The sequence below is a fragment of the Lissotriton helveticus genome, chromosome 3_2 (assembly GCF_964261635.1).
Source record: "Lissotriton helveticus chromosome 3_2, aLisHel1.1, whole genome shotgun sequence".
Taxonomy (NCBI): Eukaryota; Metazoa; Chordata; class Amphibia; order Caudata; family Salamandridae; genus Lissotriton; species Lissotriton helveticus.
The window spans coordinates 142244552-142268742 of record NC_136062.1 but is presented as its reverse complement, the minus strand read 5'-3'; the positions used below and the strand labels follow the sequence as shown (position 1 = coordinate 142268742).

The following is a 24191-nucleotide window of genomic DNA, read 5'->3' as shown; positions in this document are numbered from 1 at the left end:
CCCGAAAAAGGTAGGTAGGCCCTGGGACTCACTGGCTCCAACGAAACCATGGGGGAGGCATCCCCCGCGGTCAGTCCTTCGAGCGACCCCTGTATCTTGAACGGCGCGGGGACGACTTCCTGGCCTCCAGCAGCTTACGGGATCACTCCCGCAAAGCGTTTAGAGCCATGGCCAGACAGTCGGAACGTGAGCTGGAGTCATGGTCACGCTCCAGACAGTAGAGACAGGCACCATGGGGGTCAGCCACCGACATCGTATGGCAACAGGCCCCACAGGACTTAAATCCAGGCATCCCTACGTGGCACCAGGAGTCAAAGACTCAAGAATAAGTAAAGACAATGTCTCCAAAAAGTTAGTCAAAAAGTGACTAGGGTACATGCTCTAACCGGATCTGTGCTTGCTGGAGTGGAAAAAGGAAGAACTGACGTCAGCGCGCATGGGTGGCACCTAAGTAGTCTCTGTGACATCATATCGGTGCCTATGACTCCAGCTACGGACGCAGAGACGCACGACACCACCTACCGATGCGCTGGGGTACTGCTGGGATAGTCTAAGGTAAGGAAACTATCACTAACATGTCTCTTTCAGATTCAGAGGTCTACACACACATCCACTCAGACACCTATACAGCCACTCATACACCAACTCACTTGCTAATACAGCCCCTGATATATCCACTCATACAGCCACTGACACACTCTCTGTCACCATTAGAGCTACTCACACACCTACTCACCCATAGAGTCAATTGCACAGCCACTTACTCACCCATACAGTTATACACACACCAACTGATGCATTCATTCAGACACTAACACATTCTCTCTAGATACCCGGTTGCCAAGCTCAGGGGAAAGTCCGCAAAACTGAACTTCCCTGATTGGCCCTAGGCAAAATTATTTGATAGCAAATGCACAATGAATTCAAAGTTGGAAAGATATTACACTCCTGGACCCTGTTCATCAGAATGCTCTTTCCTTTATTTTAAATGGAGGGCTTTTTGTATGCTGCTTCAAAGGTATTGCAACTTCAGTAAGGTTTCTTCTTTCTATGTAGGACCATGCCTATGAACATGTTGGCTAATATTTCTGCGTTTAAAGGCAAGAGGAGTCAGAAAGAGAGAAAGACTTCTTGTCAGTTCTTCCTCAGAGACCACTGATGCTGCTTTATGAACTAAAGTAAACTGCAGTTGTAGAGCTGCACCAAAAGCAAAAGGCTGCTATCATGACCAAGGAAGAGGTGAGCTAGCATGGATCTTATGTGGTAGGTTTACTAACCCTGACCTGATGAAAGTGAACTTTGTGTACTACCAAGAGACCCCTCTATCCATTTCAACAGCCCCATGCACTCCCAACGTCCCGTTACATGCACAGAAAAGTAGGCTCATTGCTTTTTCTTCTGGTTCCTGCTTATGATAGATTTGGGGTATTCAGTTCATTTTCTTGGATTTCAATTTCTTTACCCTTGAGATAGGTCTCTCAAAAGAAATATAAAGGGACAGTTGGGAAACGGAGAGTACATGTGTTGCAGAGAGATAAGACAAGAGGAAGACTGGCATCCATAGTATAATGGGTAGCAATAGTGCGGAAAGCAGAGCAGTCCGTGTAGTTGTAGTGGGTGGCACTCTTTTAAGAAATATTTTGGGCTTTTTTTCGATTTAGGCAGTAATTATAAAACGTGAGAATGACTAACATAACAAAAAGCAGTATATATAAAGGCTAGGGCAGTGAATGCTAACTCATTATTGAAACGCAGTAGAACCACCCAAGCTGTCAGCAGCTGATGAAAGGGTTGTTCATCTAGGGCGACTCTGCTTCTTTCGAAGAGAAGGGCTTTTTCAAAGAATGGTTTGCTATTCAGTACTACCACCAAGCCAGCAACCCTGAAGGGAGATAAATCAGTAACTGCTCAGCTGTGCAAACAATATTTTAAACATGAGTGGCCATGGAGAAATATCACATATATATACTTAACTTCTTTCGATTTAGGCATCTTTAGTCGTGTCTTCACTCCTTACCAAACATTTGAAAAACGACGATTTTCTATACCTTCAATTATGCTTGCATTCAGTTAATCAAATGTTGGCCAAATGTGTACATTTGCATTTTCAACTCACATTTAAAATACCATCTGTGGATATTTGTTGTTATCAAATGCAAGCCCCTATGTGGGCTCTAAAGTACGAGGACAAAAAGTGAAAGTAGAATAAAACACAGGTTGAAGTTTACTGGGACGTGAAATGCGGTCATGGTTGTAGGTCTAATTTCTGAGAGCAGCGACTAGGAAGTACTAGCAAATTTAAAGTACTGATTTTCTATACTGCAAAAATAACATCAAAGACAGACACAGGCAAGGGGATGCGTGTGAAGTACAGGTGTTTGACAGCAGAGCTTGTCATTACAAATACAGTTTATGAGATTACCTCGATTGAATTCAGAAGACTGTTCCAATGTGGAAAGTTATTTGAAATATGCCTCTGCATCAGAGAGTTACAGAAAAGCCAGAACACGATTGCATTTGTACATTTACACAGCATGTAAGTACACATCACGAGGTATCACCTGGTCTTCTATGTGGAGGCAGCTGAGGGCTAATGACATTCGCTCCAGGAATGATGTATTCATAGTGTACACCTGGATTAGGCTGCTGATGTATCATCTGGAGACAAAACAGGCAAGTACATGTTAAAACAGACGGGATTGTGGGGAGGTTTTTTTCTGATCTAAGCTATTGCCAAAAGAAAGGTACTGTTCTCTGACGTGCAGCCAACTCAACCTTGAATGCAGCAATCTTAAATGTCAAAGGCACCACACTCTGCCACTTGTCAACTCTGCCACTTGTCACCACAGTGTGCTTCTAGATGTATAAGAGATTCACCTGTTCGATTTCGAGGGACCCTGTAGTGCATAAAGGAGCCCTCTGCAATGACTGCTGTCTAGGACAATGACCATCATGGGGCACAGAGGTCTCGGAATGAGGTTAGACGGCTGACAACAGAGTGACTGATGTCATAAATCACATACCTAAGTGGTGGGAATAACGTTGAGAAAATGAAACTACGAGCTGTAAGGCGTACAAATGCCGGGTTCATAACAACCAATGAAAAAATTAAACTACAGCAGGATTTTGAAAGGTTTATCAGAAATTGGAAATAATTTTATGGGATAGAAATATCATCAATGTTTTTATGGGTTTTCACTTGTTTGTATGTGTTGTTGGCTCTTAACGCTGACACTGTAGCATGATATTGTAACCATTTCGTAGATACATTTAATTAAGTAACAGAGACACTTTCCATGTGCGATCCCCACTTTGAGCAGCGCCAAGCAATACAACACAATTTGGTATTCGCTGATTTGAACTTTCAACTGAGTCAAATGAGGACTTTCCCCTTAAAGGTAGACTGAATTTAGAGTACTCACATAGACATCTAGGGCTTCATTGGTTGGACCTTCTGCTAAAAAAGACTCTCCCGCCGTGCTGGATATCTCATTAGGGCGTTTGTATGTAAACATGGTGCCTCCTCCTTCATACTTCCCGGGGCGATCAATTGCCCAGTTTCCATTGATGATAGAACGCCCGGATCGACTTCGAAGTGCTGTTGAAAGAAGATAATATCATTAAAGATTAATGGGGTGATCTAGTATCTCACAGAAACTGTGAGACTATGACAGTATGTATTGATAGTTGGTTCTGTTGAGCAAGACAACATTTCTTTAATACTTATATGTGTCCTGATCACTACAAACAACTAATCAATGATATATAGTTCATATTATATTCCATACAGATAGAAAACACACACTGGGACTGATAGAGTAGACTCAAAATAATGGACGATATGTTAACAGTCATATATTGTATATTACAATACATATACAAATTTGTAAAAGCACAAAATAGTTAAAAAAACCATATGCTGTTATATTTTATATACATAGACATGTGCTGTGTGATCCAAAAAGATAAACATTTAACATTTATAATACATATTGGGAAAGAATGAGAAATCTTCGCTAAGCATCCGTAGTAACCTAGCCTATTGTTAAACACATATAGCCTTATTCGTTGGGCACCAATGTGTGAAGTGCTAGTACAGAATGTTTGTTCAGTACATCAACGTTTCGACCCTTAAGACAAGAGTGTAAACGAAAAACATCTCCACAGGTTTTCTGCAGAACTAGAGCTGGCGCCCATGGAAGACTCATTCATTCGTTTATGAGTCGCCAAGTAGACATAGTCTAACATAAGGCTGCCACGCAGGATGTCTCTAAATATATCTCTAGTCCTGAAGAAGACCTGTGGAGATGTTTTTGCTTTTACAAATTTATATATGTAGTGTGATATACGATATATGCCTGTTAATATATCATCTACTTTTTTGAGTCCACTCTATCAGTCCCAGTGTATCTTTTGTCTGTATGGTAAATAATATGAACTATATATAATTAATAGTTTTTTCCTAGTGATCTTGACAAACATCAGTATTAAAGAAATGTTCTCTTGCTCGACAGAACCAACTACTTAAACATATTGAAAGAAGATAAGCATTTGCGGGTCCATAGAGAGAAAATTCATCTTTTCATTCACATCAGAATATACATATTTGTATATGTGCACATAAATGGAGAATCTACAGTGGTTTGTAAATCACCAATTTATGTCAGCGTGGCCATATGAAAGATAACTAAACCTGGGCATCCTAAATGTGTTTTTAATATTATTCAGACTTTAGTGGTGACTTTACTAGTATTATTGAAAAATGGATTACTGTACACAGCTGACGATGGTGGCTAGGAAATGTGGATCCAATTGAACCAACACCCCAAACTGAAGTTATAGCTTGTTGGTTAGCATTGATTTCAGAAAATGGCTACCACAAGGTCAGACTTTTAAACAATGCAGCGATTTCAAGTTTGACTACTGGTTGATGTGTATGACCTTGACACCAAAAGTAGTCAGCCTGTCTTTAATAATTTTGGGTTACAGATATGAAACCATAATGTTGTGGATTTCTTATAACACCCTGGTGATACTTCAGCCTACATAAATGGGTTCAGTCACAAGTATATATATTTTTTTTATTCATAAGCACAAGAATATGCATTTTAGAGTGAACTCTCAAATACTTTCGTGCATGCCTATCATAGTAAGTCAGAGACAGGTCATGTAGAAAGCATATTTTTTCTTCTTACTTCAAATTGATTACTGTTGATATTCAACATAATTTGAATGCCTCCTAGGAAGAGTGTAGCTACATAATGGATTTCCATGGAGGTGATGTACTGTTACAGTAGTATCTAAAAAAAAATCCAGTCCAAGAGAATAGTAGATAATATGGAAGAAGTTGTTTTATATTGAATTTTAGTTTGATGGTTGTGGACAGGAGTACAAAAGAAGAGAATAAGCGGAGTCAGGGAAGGTGCATTTTTGAAAGTATGTTGAATACCTGTGCTTGCTAGTTGAAAGGGTTTCTGTTGGTCTCAGAACATGAAGTTATTGACCATATTCATCAAATGCATTGATGGAAGCTTAGAAGAGTGTTAGAAATGGGTTTTCTGGTTGCTAACGTATGCACGCAAACCAAGCAGAACCCACTACTCTAGTCAGGGTGAGCTAGAAACACCACAAAGATAACCTGTGCTCACCCTCTGGTAGCTTGGCACAGAGCAGCCAGGCTTATCTACAGAGGCAATATGTATAGCATTTGTGCAACACACACACAGTAACACAATGAATGCACTACAAAAAGAGACACTGCACAAGATTATAATAGATTGCTTTATTATGAGCAAAACAACACATATCAAATAAATACTTTGTATGTAATGCAGCTTTTAGAGAAAATCTCATAAAATGCAAAATGTAACAATAGGGTAGAGAAGCAAATGCACTCCTATTATCTTCTTCACAGTAAATTTTTGAAATACGAAGAATCCCCGGCAGGGATCAAACAGGAGTACTTACCCAACTCCAGAGTAGGGTATCATAATGTTCCATGCATTCCTCTGAGTAAAAATGGGCCATCACTGAAGGTAGAGTCAAGCGCATCCACCCGCATGTGCAGTGGGACTACAACTGGTCGCAGTACTTCACTCCGTGCAGGTTCAAATCTAGCTGCCTATGCAAGCAGCACGGCTACAATTTCTCACAGTACATATCTCAGTCAAATCTGGGTGGATGGATTCCGCTGCCGGAGTGTGGATTGGGACAGCAGATATGGCATGGCATCCTCTTGTAGGTAGATCGAGATGGCTGCACACAGCTGCTGGGGTCCAGCTCAAGGTGAGCTCTCTTCTACGAGCAATGGACAACGCCGCAGAATTATCAGTGGGCCTCGGAAATGGTGTCTGAATGATTACACTCTGCAGGGTCAAGGCATCGATGACATTGGCAGTAGTCTCCAGGACTCATTCTGATTTGCCAGTTCAGCTTGTACTACCTGTGTGGTGCGAGTACGCTGAGTGGCATGCCAGAGATTGGGCAGAAGGCAATCTTTGGCGCTGCAGTGCTGGTTTCCCAATACAGAATGCCCGGTCTTATCACCAGCACCAGCAGTGTGTTGATCTATGAATCAGTAAGTGGGCATATACTAACTGGTATTGGTGTGTCTATGGTTTCAAAACTTGTAGTCTGTATTTTTGAGAGGGTGTTTGAAAGGATATTTTAGGGTGTGAGGAGATGCATCAGATATTAAGTGGACGATGTCATCAGTGATGTCATTGGAGATGTCATCAGTGATGTCTTCAGTGATGTCACTGTCCAAGTCATGAGTGATGTAACATGTGACGTCATCAGCAGTGGATGGCGGGGTGCGGGTCATAGTTAGCTCAGCTAACTACAATAGCTGAATTTTTCTGGTTTTGTACAAGTGACATGTCAGCCTAACTCTAATGTCCCTAAAACCTGTGGTTTTTTCAGTAAATATCTAAGGCTTTTTAAATGCTAATTCCTAAATATAACGGTCCCGAAACATGTGTTTTTTTCTGTGAATTTCTAAGGTCTTTTAAATGCTAATTTCTAACTAGGCCTACATAGGTAGGACATGTACAGAAAGAGGAAGAATTACACAGAAAGAAGCAAGAGAAGTGCAGAAATATGCAAGAAAGGTACAGAAAGAAGAAGAAAGGTGCAGAAAGAAGCAAGATAATACAGATAGAAGCAACAGAAGTGCAGAAAGAGGAAGAAAGGTGCAGAAAAAAGCCAGAGAAGTGCAAAAAGAAGCAACAGAGGTGCAAAAAGAGGCCTACTTCAACTGTACCTTTCCACAGACTCATACAAAGTACAAAGTAGCCTACTCTCTAATCCTTCTCCCACAATGTCTTAAACCTCACTTTTCTCTTGAAGGTTCACTATCATCAACTGCTCAGAATGTTAGGCCTACCAAATGTAAAACAGCAATCTTAACCATATCACTGTTTTAAGTCTCACTAAGTTTGAGTAGGTATGCTTGTGCGTTTCTCTGCTTTTACCTAGTGACATGTTACATACAAATACTTAAATAGCTGTGTTTCAAATAGCATACTCCGTAAATTTGCGTACAAAAAGGTATATGCATTTCTCATAATAAAGGGCACATTGGTATTCAATTGGATATTTGAGGGGCTCTATAACACCTATAAACATAAGATATGTCAGCCTGTGCAACCGAAAAACAGAGCAGAACTGAGAAGATTTGACCACCTATATGAGAAGATACCCGCTTTTTAAGCTACCATCTTCAGATGCAAAACACATGTGACAATACATGTCCAAGTAGACATATAACTCAGTCACAAGAGCACGAAAAACCTTTAAACTTGACAGCTTGCACTTCCCATTTGAGTACAGAAAGAGGCAAGAGAAGTGCAGAAAAAAACAGGAGAGGTGTAGAAAGAGGCAAGTGAATTACAGAAAGAGGCAAGAGAAGTGTAGAAAGTAGCAAGAGAAATGTAAAAAGAAACAAAAAAAGTGCAGAAAGAGGCAGGAAGGTTGCAGAAAGAAGCAAGATACGTGCAGAAAAAAAGCAAGTGAAATGCAGAAAAAGCAACAGATGTGTAGAAAGAGGCAAGAGTACTGCAGAAAGAGGAATGAGAGGTGCAGAAAGTGGAAAGGGAGGTGCAGACATAGGTAAGAGAGGTACAGAAAGAGGGAAGAGAGATGCAGAAAGAGGGGAAAGGGCTCCAGAATGAGGCATGAGAGGTGCAGAAAGAAACACCAGCTGAGCAGAAAGCAGCAAGAGAAGTGGTGAATGAGACAAGAGAGTTGCGGAAAGAAACAGGAGAGGTGCAGAAAAAGCAAGAGAAGTGCAGAAAGAGGCAAGTGAGGTGCAGAAACAGGCAAGATAACTGCAAAAATGGGCAAGAGAGTTACAGAAAGAGGCAAGAGAGGGGCAGAAAGAAGAAAAAGGGGTGCCGAAAGAGGCAAGAGAGGTGCAGAATCAGGAAAGAGAAGTTCAAAAAGAGGGAACAGGGATGCCGAAAGAGGCATGAGAAGGGGAGAGAAAAGCAACAGAAATGCAGAAAGAGGCAAGGGAAGTGCAGAAAGAAGCAACAGAGGAGCAGAAAGAGGCAAGAGAGGTACAGAAAGAGACAAGAGAGGTGCACAAAGAGACAAGAGAGGTGCAGGAAGAGGGAAGATGAGTGCATAAAGAGGCAACAGGGGTGCAGAAAGAATCAAGAGAGGTGCAGAAAGAGGCAACAGAGATGCAGAAACAGGCAAGGGATGTGCGGAAAGAAGCAGGAGAGGTGCAGAAACAGGTAGAGAGGTGAAGAAAGAGGGAAGAGGGGTGCAGACGGAGGCAAGAGAGGTGCAGAAACAGGGAAGAGGAGTGCAGAAATAGGCAAGAGGGGTAAAGAAACATGCACGAGTGGTGCAGAAAGAGGCAAGATAATTGCAGAAAGAGGAAAGTGATGACAGAAGCAACAGAGATGTATAAATAAGTAAGTGAGGTATAGAAAAAACAAGTGAAGTACAGAAAGAGGCAAGTGAGGTACAGAAAGAGACAAGAGAGGTACAAAAATACATAAGAGGGGTGCAAAAAGGGCACATTGGTGCCGAAAGAGGCTTAAGAGGTGCAGAAAGGAGGAAGGGGACAGAAAGAGGCACAAGAGATACAGAAAGAAGCAAGAGAGGAGCAGAAAGAGGGTTGCAGAAAGAGGCAAGAGAAGTGCAGAAAGAAGTCTGAGAGGTGCAGAAACAGGCAAGAGAGGTGCAGAAACAGGCAAGAGAGTACAGATAGAGGGAACATGGGTGCAGAAAGGGGCAAAAGGGTTACAGGAAGAAGCAAGAGAAGTAATGAATGAGATAAGAGAGTTGCAGAAAGAAACAAGAGAGGTGCAGAAAAAAGCAACAAAAGTATAGAAAGAGGCACGTGAGGTGTAGAAAAAGGCAAGATAACTGCAGAAAGAGGCAAGAGAGTTGCAGAAACAGGCAAGAGAGGTATAGAAAAAAGGAACAGGGGTGCAGAAAGAGAAAAGGAAGGTGCATAAACAGGAAAGAGAGGTTCAGAAAGAGGGAACAGGGATGCAGATAGAGGCAAAGAAGTGCTGAAAGAAGTAACGGAGGTACAGAAAGAGGCTAGAGAAGTGCAGAAAAAAGGAATAGATGTTAGAAATTAAGTCACCTACCTCCTCTGTCCGGAGCATGCATTAATAGGGCTGTGGGCACACGCGTTCTTTTCGTTCTTCGCAGGGGATATAAAACGAGCCTTCCATTCCATGTCGGGGCTTGGTTTCGCTTCCCGGTCCTCCTACCCGGAAGAGCTTCGCCTGGTGTACTGGTTTCCTCTTCCTGGATTTTTCCCCATCTTGGACCGAGATTTGGATTCCGGATTTGGACGCTGCCGTCTGCAGGCTTGCAGACGCTTTGTGTCTTCTTGTGGCATTGGAGTTCTTTCCCTTTCGTTACCTTTTTTCATTGGGACATCGACGCTGGATTGAATTCATGGTGGTGACGCTTGGGCTCACAGGTATGCGGCTGCGAGCCTGTGAAGTTCACAGGCTGCACTTCCTGGATTTTAGTGCACTCTTCACATCGTTTTGGATTCTGAAGAACAGTTGGGTGTTTTTCTTTGGGCTTGGATTCCCCGCAATAGGTGACTGTGTGAATTTTCACGGAGGGGTTTTTTATGCCTTATCGAGTATTTTTCCCCCTATATAATATCTGGAGGTTCACCAAATTACATCTTGGGATATTTCCCCCTGTTTTAGCTGCCTTGTGATATTCTTCCTGATGAACAAAGCTGGGAGTATTGAAATTCGTGATAGCGGTAAGGAGAATTTATATTTGCGCATTGCAGTACCTGTTCATGCATGTTTTTGGGTAATCATTGAAGGGTGGGAACTTTTCATTTGTTGTCTCTTTTGTTTCCATATAGAGCACAAAGGCTTCTTTCATTATTAGCAGTCCCTGGAGAAGAACAAGGTGTGCTGGAGTGTATCATTGGTGTTGTCTCCTCTTTACCCACACCCTCTCCCTATGTTCCTGGTGGCTATTTTACTGTACTTATATAGGTTGTAGCTACCAGGGCAGGGGTAGGGGACTGGGCATATTTTTACTCCTGCAGTGTTGGCTGGAATCGGGTGGTAGCAGGACAATAGATATGCAGAAAGAGGCTTAAAAGGGCAGAAAAAAGCAACAGAAATGCAGAAAGGGGCAAGAGAAGTGCAGAAAGAAGCAACAGAGGTACAGCAAGAGGTAATGGAAGTGCAGAAAGAGGCAAGAGAGGTACAGAAAGGGACAAGACAGGTGCACAAAGAGACAAGAGAGGTGCATAAAGAGGCGAGATGACTGCAGAAACAGGAACGAGATGTGCAGAAAGAAGCAAGAGAGGTGCAGAAACAGGTAGAGAGGTGCAGAAAGAGGGAAGAGGGGTGCAGAAAGAGGAAGTGGGGGTGCAGAAAGGGCACATGGGTAGAGAAAGAGCCAAGAGAGGTGCAGAAAGGGGGAAGGGGTCCAGAAAAGTCAGAGAGATGTGGAAAGAAGCAAGAGAGGTGCAGAAAGAGGGGTGCAGAAAGAGGTAAGAGAAGTATAGAAAGAAGCAACAGAGGTGCAGAAAGAGGCAAGAGAAGTACAGAAAGAGGCAAGAGAGGTGTAGAAACAGGCAAGAGAGGTGCAGAAAGAGGCAAAAGAGGAGGAGAAAGAGGGAAGGGGTGCAGAAAGAAGCAAGAGAGATGCACAAAAAGACAAGAAAGGAGCACAAAGAGATAAGAGAGGTGCAGGAAGAGGGAAGACAGGTGCAGAAAGAGGTAAGAGTGATGCAGTAAGAGGCCAGAAAAGTACAGAAAGAAGCAACAGAGGCGCAGAAAGAGGCAAGTGAACTGAAGAAAGAGGCAAGAGCGGTGCAGAAAGTGGGATGCAGAAAGAGGCAAGAGGGGTGCAGAAAGAAGCAAGATAGGTGCAGAAAGAAGCAAGAGAAGTGCAGAAAGAAGGAACACCGGTGCAGAAAGAGTAAAGAGAAGTGCAGAAAGAAGCAAGAGAGTTGCAGAAAGAGGAAACAGAGGTGCAGAAAGAGGCAAGAGAGGTGCAGAAAGAGGGAAGGGTGTGCAGAAAAAGGCAAATGAGATACAGAAAGAAGCAAGAGAGGTACAGAAAGAAGCAAGAGAAGTGCAGAAAGAAGCAACAGAAGTGCAGAAAGAGGCGAGAGGGGTGCAGAAAGAGGCAAGAGCAGTGCTGAAAGAAGCAACAGAGGTGCAGAAAGTGGCAAGAGAAGTGCAGAAGGAAGCAACAGAGCTGCAGAAAGAAGCAACAGAAGTGCACAAAGAGGCAAGAGAGGCACACGAAGAGAAGAGAGGAGCACAAAGATGGAAGACGAGTGCAGAAAGAGGCAACAGGGGTGCAGAAAGAAACAAGGGAAGTACAGAAAAAAGCTACAGAGGTGCGGAAAGAGGCAAGAGAATTGCATAAAGAGACAAGAGAGGTGCAGAAAGAAGCATGCGAGAAGCACAGAGGTAATAGAAGTACAGAAAGAGGCAACAGAGGTGCAGAAAGAGACATGAGAGGTGTAGAAAAAAGCAAGAGAGGTGCAGAAAAAAGCAAGAAGTGCAGAAAGAAGGAAATGAATGAATGAATATTGGTCTTATATAGCGCAAACTTTGCCCAAAGGCATCAAAGTGCTGAGGATAGCACCGGCGGTTATAGGAAGAACAAAAGGAGCCTAGCAGTTAAACTGTGAAGAGCCATGTTTTGAATGCCTTATGAAACAGCAGGTGAGAGTTTTGCCCAGAGAACAATAGTCGGAGAGAATCCAAAGGTCATAGGCAGCAACAAAAAAAGCTCTCCCCTCCACCTGGCCCTTCTGTACCTGGGAACTACTAACAAAGTTTTGCTGGCAGCCCACAGTTATTTAGTAGGGACACACCATTGGAAAAGGCTTTTAATACCTTTGGAACCGAAATTATGAAGAGCCTTTTGAACAAAGCAGAGGGCCTTGTACAAAATTCTCTTTTCTAAAGGCAGCCAGTGCAGCTTACGAATACTGGATGGAATTTAGGTAGATCCATCACAAATATTTCCGCTGCATTTTGTACAAGTTGCAATTTATGGATGGATCCTTTAGTAATGTCCTGGTAAAGGGTATTACAATAATACAATCTGGACAGAACCAGGGCAACGGCTGCCTGCTTTAGAGAAGAAAAGGAGAACATTTTAGACCACCAGGAGTGGGACCATATAGATTGTTGACTGCCAAAAATCAGGACTTCTGTCTTGTCACCACTGAGTCATAGGTAGTTGCCTACCATCTAGGAGGCCACAGCCCATATGCAGTTTTTGAAATTTGTAGCGGGTGCATCAATGCTATTGGTGATTGACACAATAATTTGTGTATCATCCTCATAGGACAGATACATTAGCCCAAAAGATCTGATTAACTTTGGCCAAAGGGGCGACGTAGAAGGTTGGAGGTGCAGAAAGCGGAAGAGATGTGCAGAAAGAGGCAAGAGAAGTGCAGACAAAGGAAGAAAGGAGCAAAAAAAGCAAGAGAAATGCAGAAAGAGTCAACTGAAAGACTGGGATGCACACAGTTAGTACCAATGTAAAACCCATATTTAGCAATAAGTAACAGGTGACCACCACACTGTAACACGTGTCCCTGAATTTTTGGTCAACTTTAGCCATTTGATCTAGAAAGAAGGTTTTTCTTTGTTTAAATCTGCAGATTATACAGCAGATGATGGATTATGTGGCAAATGCGGAAAATGTATATTTATGCGAAAATCGGTGCAGCTGAACTGTCACATAATTCCAGTGGCCCTGTTCATACCTCTGACTAGGTCAAGAAGTGCTCCTCAGTGGTTCCTACTATTTTGTCTATAGTTTAGCTTCTATGGAAACGAAGAAGACTAAACCTGAGGTTACCCCTCCACAACACAGACTACCATATCACAGAATTACTCTCCATAACACATAATCCCTCTTAACATAATTCCTGTACACGAAAAACCACATGCCTTTTATCCACATAATTTCACTGCACAACATCCTACATACAATGTACATCCACTCCACTCCAAAAGACATTAGTAAAAAAACCTTTACATTTACAGCGCTAATAACTCTAACTCTCGCAAATGTGAAACCTAATACATTGCAAATGTTGCTTTAACTAATAGTCACATTTGCAGAGTGGTGGAGAAAGGGACAGAAATTCCACTGTGTAGGACTTACAGGAGGTACCAGGAAGGCTTCTTGGCCCCCAAAGTCCATAAAGAGTAAAGTCAACTTCATCTCCCACCCAATAGTGTGCCAGGAGGCACGTTTGCAGAGTGGTAGAGAAAGGGGTGTGTGGCCTCCGAAGACCTCTTAGCAATCCCACTGCGTGGGACTAACTGGAGGTAACAGGAGGAGTAGTTACAAACGAATAGGACTGTGTCGCTGTTGTTGCTCTTTTAGAACTTCTGCTGCTAAAAATATCTTTAGGAGTACTTGCTCGTTTTTAATTTTTTAAAATTATTTGTGTTGTGGTAAAATATTAATAATACTGACTCTGTGTTAATTCATAATTGTATCCCACGCTCCCCATATGTTCGCATTGCCCACAAATTAATAAAGACCCCACAGGACTCACCAATCGAGTGAATTTAGCGCCGCCTTACTCCCGACCGCCATTTTGGGTGTGGGCTTAGAAACGCTCCAGGGGCTAGCGCTTTAGTGTTTGCGAGTGCCCTTTGCCACACCTCATTTAAAGATCAGTATGCAGGCATGTAGCGCACGCGCGCAGCGTCGCGCCGGAGGAGCGCCAGAGGAAAGCCCGTCTGTGCCCGTCCGTGTCCCGGACGGGCTTAGGGCCAAGACCGCTGCCGATTGTAGGTATTCCAGGGATGAGCTACTGGCCATAGGTAAGAGTGTAGAGGGAACATCTCAAAATACTCTACCACAGTCCTCTGTATTGCTGGACTGTGGGCTGATCAATAGTAGATCCCTGGTAAAACATCACCAGGAAGTATCAGAGTTGCTAAATGACATGGACCTAGTTGCTCTGTTCATCACGGAGACGTGGACTAGTGTGGACACCTCTGTTAAGTTGGGTTTGTCGTGCCCGGAAGGGTACAAGCTATTCCATAAACCTAGGCCACTGGGAAGAGGAGGGGCGCTTGGAGTGATCTATAAAGACAAGTGGGACTTTTCCCCTCTACAGATAGGTGTGTTGGCGGGGGTGGAGCTACTGGGGTTCTCCCTACAAGAACCAAAAGGTAGGATCCTGACTGGATTGATATGTTATAGACCACCTGGTGCGGATACTCAATACCAGGTGCTGTTTGACACCATTGCTGCCCTTGCCCTGTCCCACTCCAGAATGTTGATCCTGGGAGATTTTAACCTATGGGACAACGGGTCCCTGGGGAGCCACCTGAGGGATCTGAAGGACAACTGGGGAAATTGGGGTCTTGATCAGTTGGTAGAGAAACCAACCCACTCAGGGGGACATATCCTAGATATGGTCTTCGCCAACCAGACTGAGACTAAGATGATTGATATCCTACCTCAGTGCTGGACCGACCACTCCCTAATCCACTTCCAGATCTCCATACCTACTGAGGGGAACGGAAGTGAGCGCTCGGTGACCTATAAGAAGGGAGGGAATTGGTCTAAACTACCAAAGGATAAAACAAAGCCTATTTTTATAAGCAACGCTTCCTATGATCCAGAGGAATCGGTAGACTTGAACTATCAAAAGTATTGTAATCACATCATAAATACCCTGGATATATTTGCCCCTCTGAAAAATATAAAGAATAAGAAGAAACCATCTGCTCCCTGGTTTAATGAGGAGCTGAAATCCCTACGCAATGCACGCCGACAGGCAGAAAAGAAATGGCATAGATACTATTCAGAGCCGGATAAAAAATTGCTGAAAGTGGAACAGGCAAAATATAAAGGAGCTATTGCTAAAGCTAAGGCACTCTTCTATGCCACTACTATTCTTCAGTCCCCTAACAGTACTAAAACCCTTTTTAATATCATAAGGGATCTCTCACACCCCACCTGTACGAGTAATAAGGTGGTTGCTACCCAAGAACTATGTGATGAGATTGCGATCTATTTTGAGGAAACGATTGCTAAAATTGTGGGGGGGCTGAAGGTAGAAAGGGCTAGCTGCAAAGATGCAGTGGCACAGATAGAAGAAGAGGAACCTTTACCAATATTGTCATGATTGGAAAACTTCACCCCTCTCACAGAGGAGCTCTTTTTTAGTCTGGCCCATAATGTGTCATCTGGGTCACCTTTAGACCCCCTTCAGCATAGGATCTGGAAGGAATATGGGCCAGAGCTGTTCCCATGGATGCATCAGATCTGTCGCCAATCTCTTGAGGAAGGCATAGTGCCGGTAGCATGGAAGCAGGCAGTGGTTACCCCCTGCTTAAAAAGCCTTCGCTGGACCCTACTATACCGGCGCACTTCAGACCCATATCCCTCCTGCCCTACCCGATAAAAATCGTTGAAAAGGTGGTCAGTAGGTCCCTGTCAGGATATCTGGAAGACAACTGCCTATTGGACAGGGACCAATTTGGCTTCCGCCCAGGCCACGGAACAAAAACTGCATTGGCAACCATGTTGGACACCCTTCGAATGTGTGCCGACAATGGCAACTCCTCAGTCCTGGTGCTGTTGGACATGTCGGCCGCATTCGACATGGTTAGCCATGCAGTTATGCTAAGTAGGCTGGAAAAACTGGGCGTGAAGGGCAAGGCCCTGAGGTGGATACAATCCTACCTGACAGGTAGACAACAGGTGGTGACCCTAGCACCTTTTTCATCTCCCAAGTCCCTGGTCAGTCACGGAGTACCTCAGGGCTCCTCGATCAGCCCTATTCTTTTTAATCTTTATTTGCAGCCCCTGATCCCCATGATTAAATCCTATGGTATAGATTTGATAAATTACGCCGACGACACCCAGCTGGTGTTCTCCTTAGAAGGAAGACAGGCGGTGACCATGGAGACCTCTCAGAACTGCATGAGCAGGGTCTCCAGGTGGCTGACAATAAACTCCCTTCAATTTAATGAGTGGAAGACAGAGGTAGTTTACTGCTCGTCAGCCAAACTGAGTCAACAACCTTCCCAAGAGATCAGGCTTGCGCCAGGAGCTGATCCTTGCATCCCAGTAAAGACCGTGCGCAATCTAGGGGTACTGTTTGATGCGGATCTCCAAATGACCTCTCAGACCAATAAAACCATCAGTGTCTGCTTTGGACTGCTGAAAGCGCTCAGACAGATCTTGCCCCTTCTGCCTGATGAGTCTAGACCGCTAGTGGTTAGGAGTGTGATCATGGCCAGACTGGACTACTGTAATTCCTTATATCTAGGAGCCCCCTTATACATCTTACAGGGGCTCCAGTCTATAGCGGCCAAGATGGCACTTAAAAGACCTCGCAGTTCCTCCACTACGTTGGCGCTCAGAGACTTACACTGGTTGTCAATTGGGAGTAGAGTCGCTTTTAAGTCCCTATGTATTGTGTACAGAGCCCTGCACAATACGGGACCTATCCCTTTACAGGAAAGGCTCACCTGGTATAAGCCCTCCAGGTCCCTGCGCTCCTCTAGCCAGGGTTTGGCAGCAACTACCAGGATTAGGAGATCGAGGATGGGAGGCAGAGCCTTCTGCACTTCTGCATCCAGGCTGTGGAATGAGCTTCCCCAGAACATCAGGCAAACTGACACCCTACTGAGCCTGAAAACATGGCTGTTCGCCAAAGTCTAACCCCCGTGATTCGATCTATTAGCTCCGGCGGCTGTTTTATATGTCATGACAGCTAGTGTATTGTTGTACCATCTGACTACTTCCTGTTTGGGCACCAGGATACCCGTAGGGTGACAGTTGCGCGTTACGAATAAAAAATACAATACAATACAATAGTTGGCCCTCAAGGAGATCTTTGGGGGACAACTACCCCTCCTATTACCTCCAGTAAGTCCCACACAGCAGGATTGCTAAGTTTTCATAGCAGCCTCGCCTCCTTTTCCCACCACTCTGTAGACACGCTCCCTGGCATGCTCTTGGATGGGGATTGAAGTCCCCTTCGTTGCTGGGGGTCCATAGGGGCCAACAAGCCTACCTGTTACCTCCAGTAAGCCCCATACAGTGGGATTCTGAAAGGTGGACACATGCCACACTTCTGTCTCCACCACTTTGCAAACATGACTCCTAGCGCACTCTTGGTTGTGGGGTGAAGTCCCCTTGCCTCCTGAGGGTCCATGGGGGCCAACTAGACCTCCTGTTACATCTAGTAAGCCCCACACACATGGATTTCTGAGTGTGGTCAGAGGCCATGCCCCCTTTGTACACCACTCTGCAAACCCACCCCCTGGCGCACTGCTGCTTGGGGGATGAAGTCCACTTCAGTCCTCAGGACACAAGGGGACCTAATCGTTCCACCACCAGTGCGCCAAGAGGTGCGTTTGCAGAGTGTTGTAAAAAGGGCGTGACCTCAGATCACCGCTCAGTAATCCCACTGTGTGGGGCTTACTGGAGGTACCTGGTGGGCTAGTTGGCCGCTAACAACCCTCACCAGTGAAGGGGACTTCATCCCCAACCCAGAACGCACTAGGGGGTGCGTTTGGAGAGTGATGCAGGGAGGGGGCGGGCCTCCAGTGAGTTGACGGTTTCTTTTATATTTTTTTATTTTAGGAAGTGGTGCTGTGTGGCCCCCTTCCATTGAAAATGTTCGGCTCCGGGGACCCTATTCCGTGGGGTCTAAGCCATTTAGAAAATAAATATATTGAAAAGGGAGAGGCGGTCCCCAGGGCTGCGTGGGGGCATGCAGGAGCCCCACTCACGCATTTTTATTTAAAAGAAAGCCCCAGGAAGGTGGCGGTCCCTACGGCTGTGGGGGGCCCAGCAGGCCCCGCATAATAATTGTGCATTTCACCCGGGCCCTGGCTGACCGCACTTTGTTTTTAAAAAAAATTTCAGCAGGATTTGCAGAACCCTACGTAAATTCCACCGAAAATATTAAAAACAAATGCTTTTTTTGGCCCTCCGGGTCCCTGTGGGACACAGTGAGCAGGCCTCGGGTTTCAGAGTGTTCCTACACTGCCCCTTTTTCTTATTTTTTTACCTTACTTTTTGTGACTTGGTTCAATGAAGTCACAAGATGGCTACTAACACTTCCTGGTTTGAAGTGTTGGTAGCCAATCAGAGTCAAGCTCGCAATCCGGAGGGTTCGTGGATCCACCGCGGTCGCCAGATTCTAATATTTTTTAGATATGAATTTCTAAGGAACTACTAAACGGATTTACACAATTTAATGAAAAGAGTGCACTCTGGAGCTATCTTTCTGCCAAATTTGATGTAATTCCGTTTAGCAGTTCGGGCTGTAGTTGAGACAAATGTTTCCTATGGAAATTGGCATTGAGAAAATACATTGTGGGAGCCCCCTTTTTTCTCGACCCCTGCATGACAAATCACCCCAAAACGTTTAAGACAGGAGCTGACTGGAGAGCCCCATTAGTTTTGAAAATTTCGCGAAGATTCGGCAAATGGCGCCCAAGATATTGGCAAAAGAAAAAACGTTTTTTGAATAGAAACAAGGTCCTAACTATAACTACCTACTGGCAACCGCCAGCAGGTATTATATATATTATCCACCAAGTGCCCAAGAGTATTAGGGGTGCACTCACAGCAGGCTCAGCCATCCGGCCATATACACCCAGGAAAGAACACGCAGAGCTGCTCTCAGTTCTATATTCCAAAGACCTGACGCGTTTCAAAGCTGTTGTTTCTTTATCAAATGTCGCAAGTAGAATGACGGTCTCAGGCGGGTCCGTTTTTTTAAATATAATTTAATTGCAAGCCCCGCCCTTAGTGGGCTGCATTCAGTACGTGTCTTGCATTCTGGGAAAGCTAGTCCTATACGGAGCAAATCACACCTTAAGTAGGTCCTGCATGACAGTCAGTATTAAAACATAATTATTTACCCATAGTGGGCCCAGAGCAGTTTGCATGTTCATTTTAATCCAGCTTGGTGTGCCGCGCTGCGGTCTGGATTCAGTTCTGACCTACGGCCTCCTTCTGTTGTTAGGATGTTGCTGCCCCCCACGGCAGGGCTGCCGTGACATAGATTATCCACCAAAGTGCCCAAGAGCATTAGGGGTGCACTCACAGCAGGCTCAGCCATCCAGCCATATACACCCGGGAAAGAACACACAGAGCTGCTCTCAGTTCTATATTCCAAAGACCTGACGCGTTTCAAAGCTGAATTGCATTATACTCAATTTCTGTTCTCTCAATCCGCCATGACATGCACAATTCCTTTATACCCTCTCAGTGATAGAACCCGAATAATAGCAAATCTTATTCCAGTAATTTTTGTCCCTGTATATAAACAAGTTGTTCTGGGCACCAGTGTCTCATTTTGCGTGGCATGTATTTCACTCACCAATGTGGACTCATTGAAGATTTAGTCAATCGCCCTGCCGTACTTTGAGCAACAAACAGATATGTATCCGTTTTGTAACTTGCTCCTATTCATCTCATGTCGACGAGTACAATTGATATATTTTTAGCTGTAGATATGTTTAACTTCAGAGTTTCTGTAGGGCAATATTTTAGATTTGATATTTTTGTTATGTCATTTAAAAATTGGGGATTCACATATTTTAGTAGTCAATATTTTGAATGTTTTAGATGATATTAAATACTAAAGCCATTTAGATACAATCAATAAAATAATGCTATTAGAAACAGAGCAACATTATTAAAAATATGAATATCTTTAAGTTGGATTTTTTCATTCTTGTGATAGAAAATGCCACACTGTGCCTTTAAAGGATTCTTGTCTCAAGGTGAAAAATAAAGTCACAGAGAAGATGTAAAAAGGCATAAGACCAAGTAAACTGACAATAGAACGTAAAAACTCATTTTTTTAGATATACCCTGTTTGCATTTTCTTATTTCACGTGTAGGCTATTAAAACGTTAATGGTAGCTGTTCATCGATGATGTATTAAAGTCCTCTTCCCCAAACAGTGATACATTTAAACTAGATTGCAATACTTACTTGCCAGACAGCAATCTTTCTACAGCTATGTTCTTAACAGCAATTGAATATGTCAAAAATGTATTTCATTTCCAAATGCTCATTACACAGATATAATATTGAACAGCTGTCAGTGTGTGCACCGCACGATTCCTGTAATGTTTCACTTCAAATCTAATGTATGGTATTTTGGTATTTTTTATTCCTTCTCATAAGTGTTCTTAGTGTTAGTTTAACAGTGTATGATGATGGACTGCTTGTGTTGTTGGTCCCAGTCATATTTCAACAGTGCCAGCTAAAAATTCCTGCAATACTCAGTCCCTACATTTAAATAGATTGGCAAGTGCAACATTGCACCTATGATTCCCTATTGCTGAAATCCAATACAAAACATAAGGCCTCTGTCAAAATATACTTTTAAGTACAGAGCATGCTAAAGTGGTTAATGTGACCCTTGATTGATGAACTTTAGCTTAGCCAGACTGTGAAATTTGTCACACCTCAGCTTACCTTCAGATCATTTAAAGGGATTCAATAATTAGGCTGCAGCCCTTTTCGGATCTACGCTACTGACAGATTTAGCCATCTATGTTCGTCAGTCAGTCAGTCAATTGGTCTTCATTTTGATTATCATAATCATTAAAGACACCTTACATCAATAATTAAAAGTCCAACAAATCCATAGAAAACCATTTGATGCAACCATAGTAAAACTGATCACAAGAATAAAACACTTAGCATTAACTATAGTTACAACAAGATAAATATCGATTTACATAAACCACTAATGTACCACATAATGGGGCTTTCACGATTTGGAGAACAGCAACACTAGCTCTATAGTTAGGGGGGAATTAATATACATGAGCAAGAAAGTTTAAACAATCATAAACTTGTGAGTGCTAGAGCTATTAATAAAAATTGTCACAGCTATGGTGCCATCGTCATTTTTGCTCGAATGACCCACATCCATCTAAAAAAATTTGCAACGGCAATAGCTATAGGCTCACATGTATCTGACTTTAAGATCCTTAGTGCCTCAACGCCCGACCGTGTGCCAAGAATTGAACAGATTAGTTTAAGCCATCTGTTCCTGATAGGCTTATAAGCAGGGCAAACAAACAGGACATGTGCTATTGTTTCCTTCTGTGATGGACATGCAGTACCTGTGTCTTCATTCAGAGGGTGCCATTTACATGAGAAGGATTTGATTGGGAGGGAACCCACTCTAAACTGGTGGTGCAGTTTCCTATTGTTGGGTACAGTAACAAAAAATCCCAGTAGCATTCATACTTGTACCTTTGTTTATGCTCCAGAAATTCCCTCGACAGGGTAGGCCTCGTTTAAGATGAGAATCACTTCAACATAATCATATTCTAGTAGGCAACCTTGAACTCTTTCTTTGAAGGATAAAGATTTCCTGCTGTATTCTCCCATGAGCTACTCATCCCCATATCACTCAAGGTACCTTTTAACCTTCTTAACCAGGAGATCTTACATGAGCTATCATCCCCCCTGGTGTCAAGAAGTGCTTGGGCCTTCAGGGACAGTTCAGGAGTAACCCAGAGCCTTCGCCAATGTGCCACGGGTCTGAATTGAGCTATATCCTCGATTTTGTTGCAGCCCAAATCTAGATAAAGAGGCAACAGTGGTGTTGAGTGTGGGAGACCTAATAGGGCTCTCACAAATTTATTTTGGGCTGCAATCAGGGGTGCCAGATCTTTAAAGCCCCACAGCTCCGTCCCATATAATACCAAGGTGCTGATTTTAGTTTTATATATCTTTATAACAGGCGCCACTGGCTTAGTATAGGAAAGTCTCTGTTCCTTCATAAGTACTCCTGTCAGTTGGGCAAGTTTAAGAGCCAGCATATCAATCTGGAGTTTCCAAATTAGTTTTCTTCCTAATGTGATTCCCAGGTACATAAAAACATCAGTCTGCTCTAGTTGGACTTTATTCATAAAAACACTCCCTTTGATGACTTTACTATTGTGGAGAACCATAAACTTGGTCTTCTCCACATTTACCACAAGGTCATGATCGCGGCAGAGCACCTCAAACCTAGTAAGAGCTGACTGCAGCACCTTCTGAGTCTTGGAAATTATCAGAGTGTCGTCCACAAACATTAGCAGGGGTATCTTCATGCCTGCCAGGTTAGGTGCATCTGTGGAGGAGTTAGAGTAACACTGCACGACCCTTTTAATGAATAGGGAAAACAGGGGTGGTGCGAGGACACACCCCTGGCAAACCCCTTTAGAAATAGGGAACTTATTCGTAACGTCCCCATTTATGCCCCAGCAAACCTGAGCTAAATTGGAATCATATAGGTTAATTTAAATAGCCAATATTTCAGATGGTATCCCCGTATCCATAAAAGTTCTCCACATTTTTGTGCGGGGCACCAAATCAAAAGCTGATGTAAGATCGATAAAGGCTGCGTATAGTGTGCCCCCTCCTATAATGACCACCCGCCAGTAAATAATCATGAACCTAAAAACCTGTTCTGTAGTGCCAGTGTGTGGCCGAAACCCTGCCTGTAATGGTGACATAATATCTGTTTCATCCAATCACATCTAGATTGTACATGATAACATCCTGGCAATGATTTTTTGAATACAGTCAGTGAGACTTATTAGCCTTTAGTTGCCAGGTTCAGATCAATTCCCTTTTTGAAAATTGGGATGATCTCTGCTCCGGACCACGTTTCCGGTATGAGAGCGCCACTAGCTATGGCGTTAGCAAGTAGCTGAATATAGGTCACCCAATTATCCCTATTGTGCATAAACAGGTCCGCTGGTATACAATCTAGGCCGGGAGCCGTGCCTTTCAGGATTCATTTGAGGGCATTTTGGGCCTCTAACCTAAATAAGAGCAGGATGGCGGTAGGGTTGGGCATATTGAATTGATCAATGCTATCATCACTGACAGCAAACTAGGCCTCAAAATGTGAGGTCCACAGTTCGGGTGCGACATGGTTGACAGGGGCTTGGCTTGGTGTGCCATCTATTTCCAAGACATACAGAGTGGGATTTGGATCAGTCCCTTGGTTATGTTTAGAAATCTTTATTAACATTATTATTATTAGGAACACAACAGACATTGACAGATGATAGTGCAAAGAGCACCCAAGTACTGATAAAGTACTGATAATGCAAACAGTTTTTCTTTTTCTTGAAACTGCAATAATAATTTAAATATAGGCTTTAATATTGATACGTATAGAATGAAGAGTGGCTATAACAGCACAGTGGTACAGAGAAGAACATGAAGCGGAGAAGAAGAAAACAAGCGCTGTGAGAACCAGTTTTAAGAGTTAAAGGCACTACCGTGTCTAAAAATGCAGGGGACCCCAATTTTAACTCGGAGAAATAGCTTAAGACATTGGACGCACTGTGCAAGGAAAGTCACACAGATTATAAATCAAACAAGTAGATGTACTACAAAGGGAGTGATCCCCGATTGTGATCGTCAGGTAGTGGGAGGATGATAGAATAGCCAGCACTATATCATAACTGATGAAAGATCCACAGATGTCTCTGAAGATGTGTTCTTGGTCATCCTGTATATCATGGCAGCTGTCATGGCCATAGTCTCAAGCCAATCCTCCAGAGGAGGTATTGTGGCGGCATGTCCATTTAAGCAGAAGGTACAATGTCACTGCTGCTAGAGCAGAGTCTATCCATCGCCTTTCATGATTAGTGATTAAGGCGGTATAATTGTACAAAAAAGTAAAATAC

General features: G+C 43.4%; 1 protein-coding gene across 1 annotated transcript in view; it reads right to left on the bottom strand.

Moving 5' to 3' along the window:
• Window positions 1-24191, bottom strand: part of THSD4 (thrombospondin type 1 domain containing 4) — a 2493250-nt gene that overhangs the window by 210445 nt on the left and 2258614 nt on the right. The window contains exons 9-10 of the mRNA XM_078684935.1: window positions 3423-3598; window positions 2562-2658 (exon numbers count right to left, since the gene is read on the bottom strand). Coding sequence (XP_078541061.1) covers window positions 2562-2658; window positions 3423-3598 — 273 coding nt within the window. The remainder of the gene's footprint in view (window positions 1-2561; window positions 2659-3422; window positions 3599-24191) is intronic.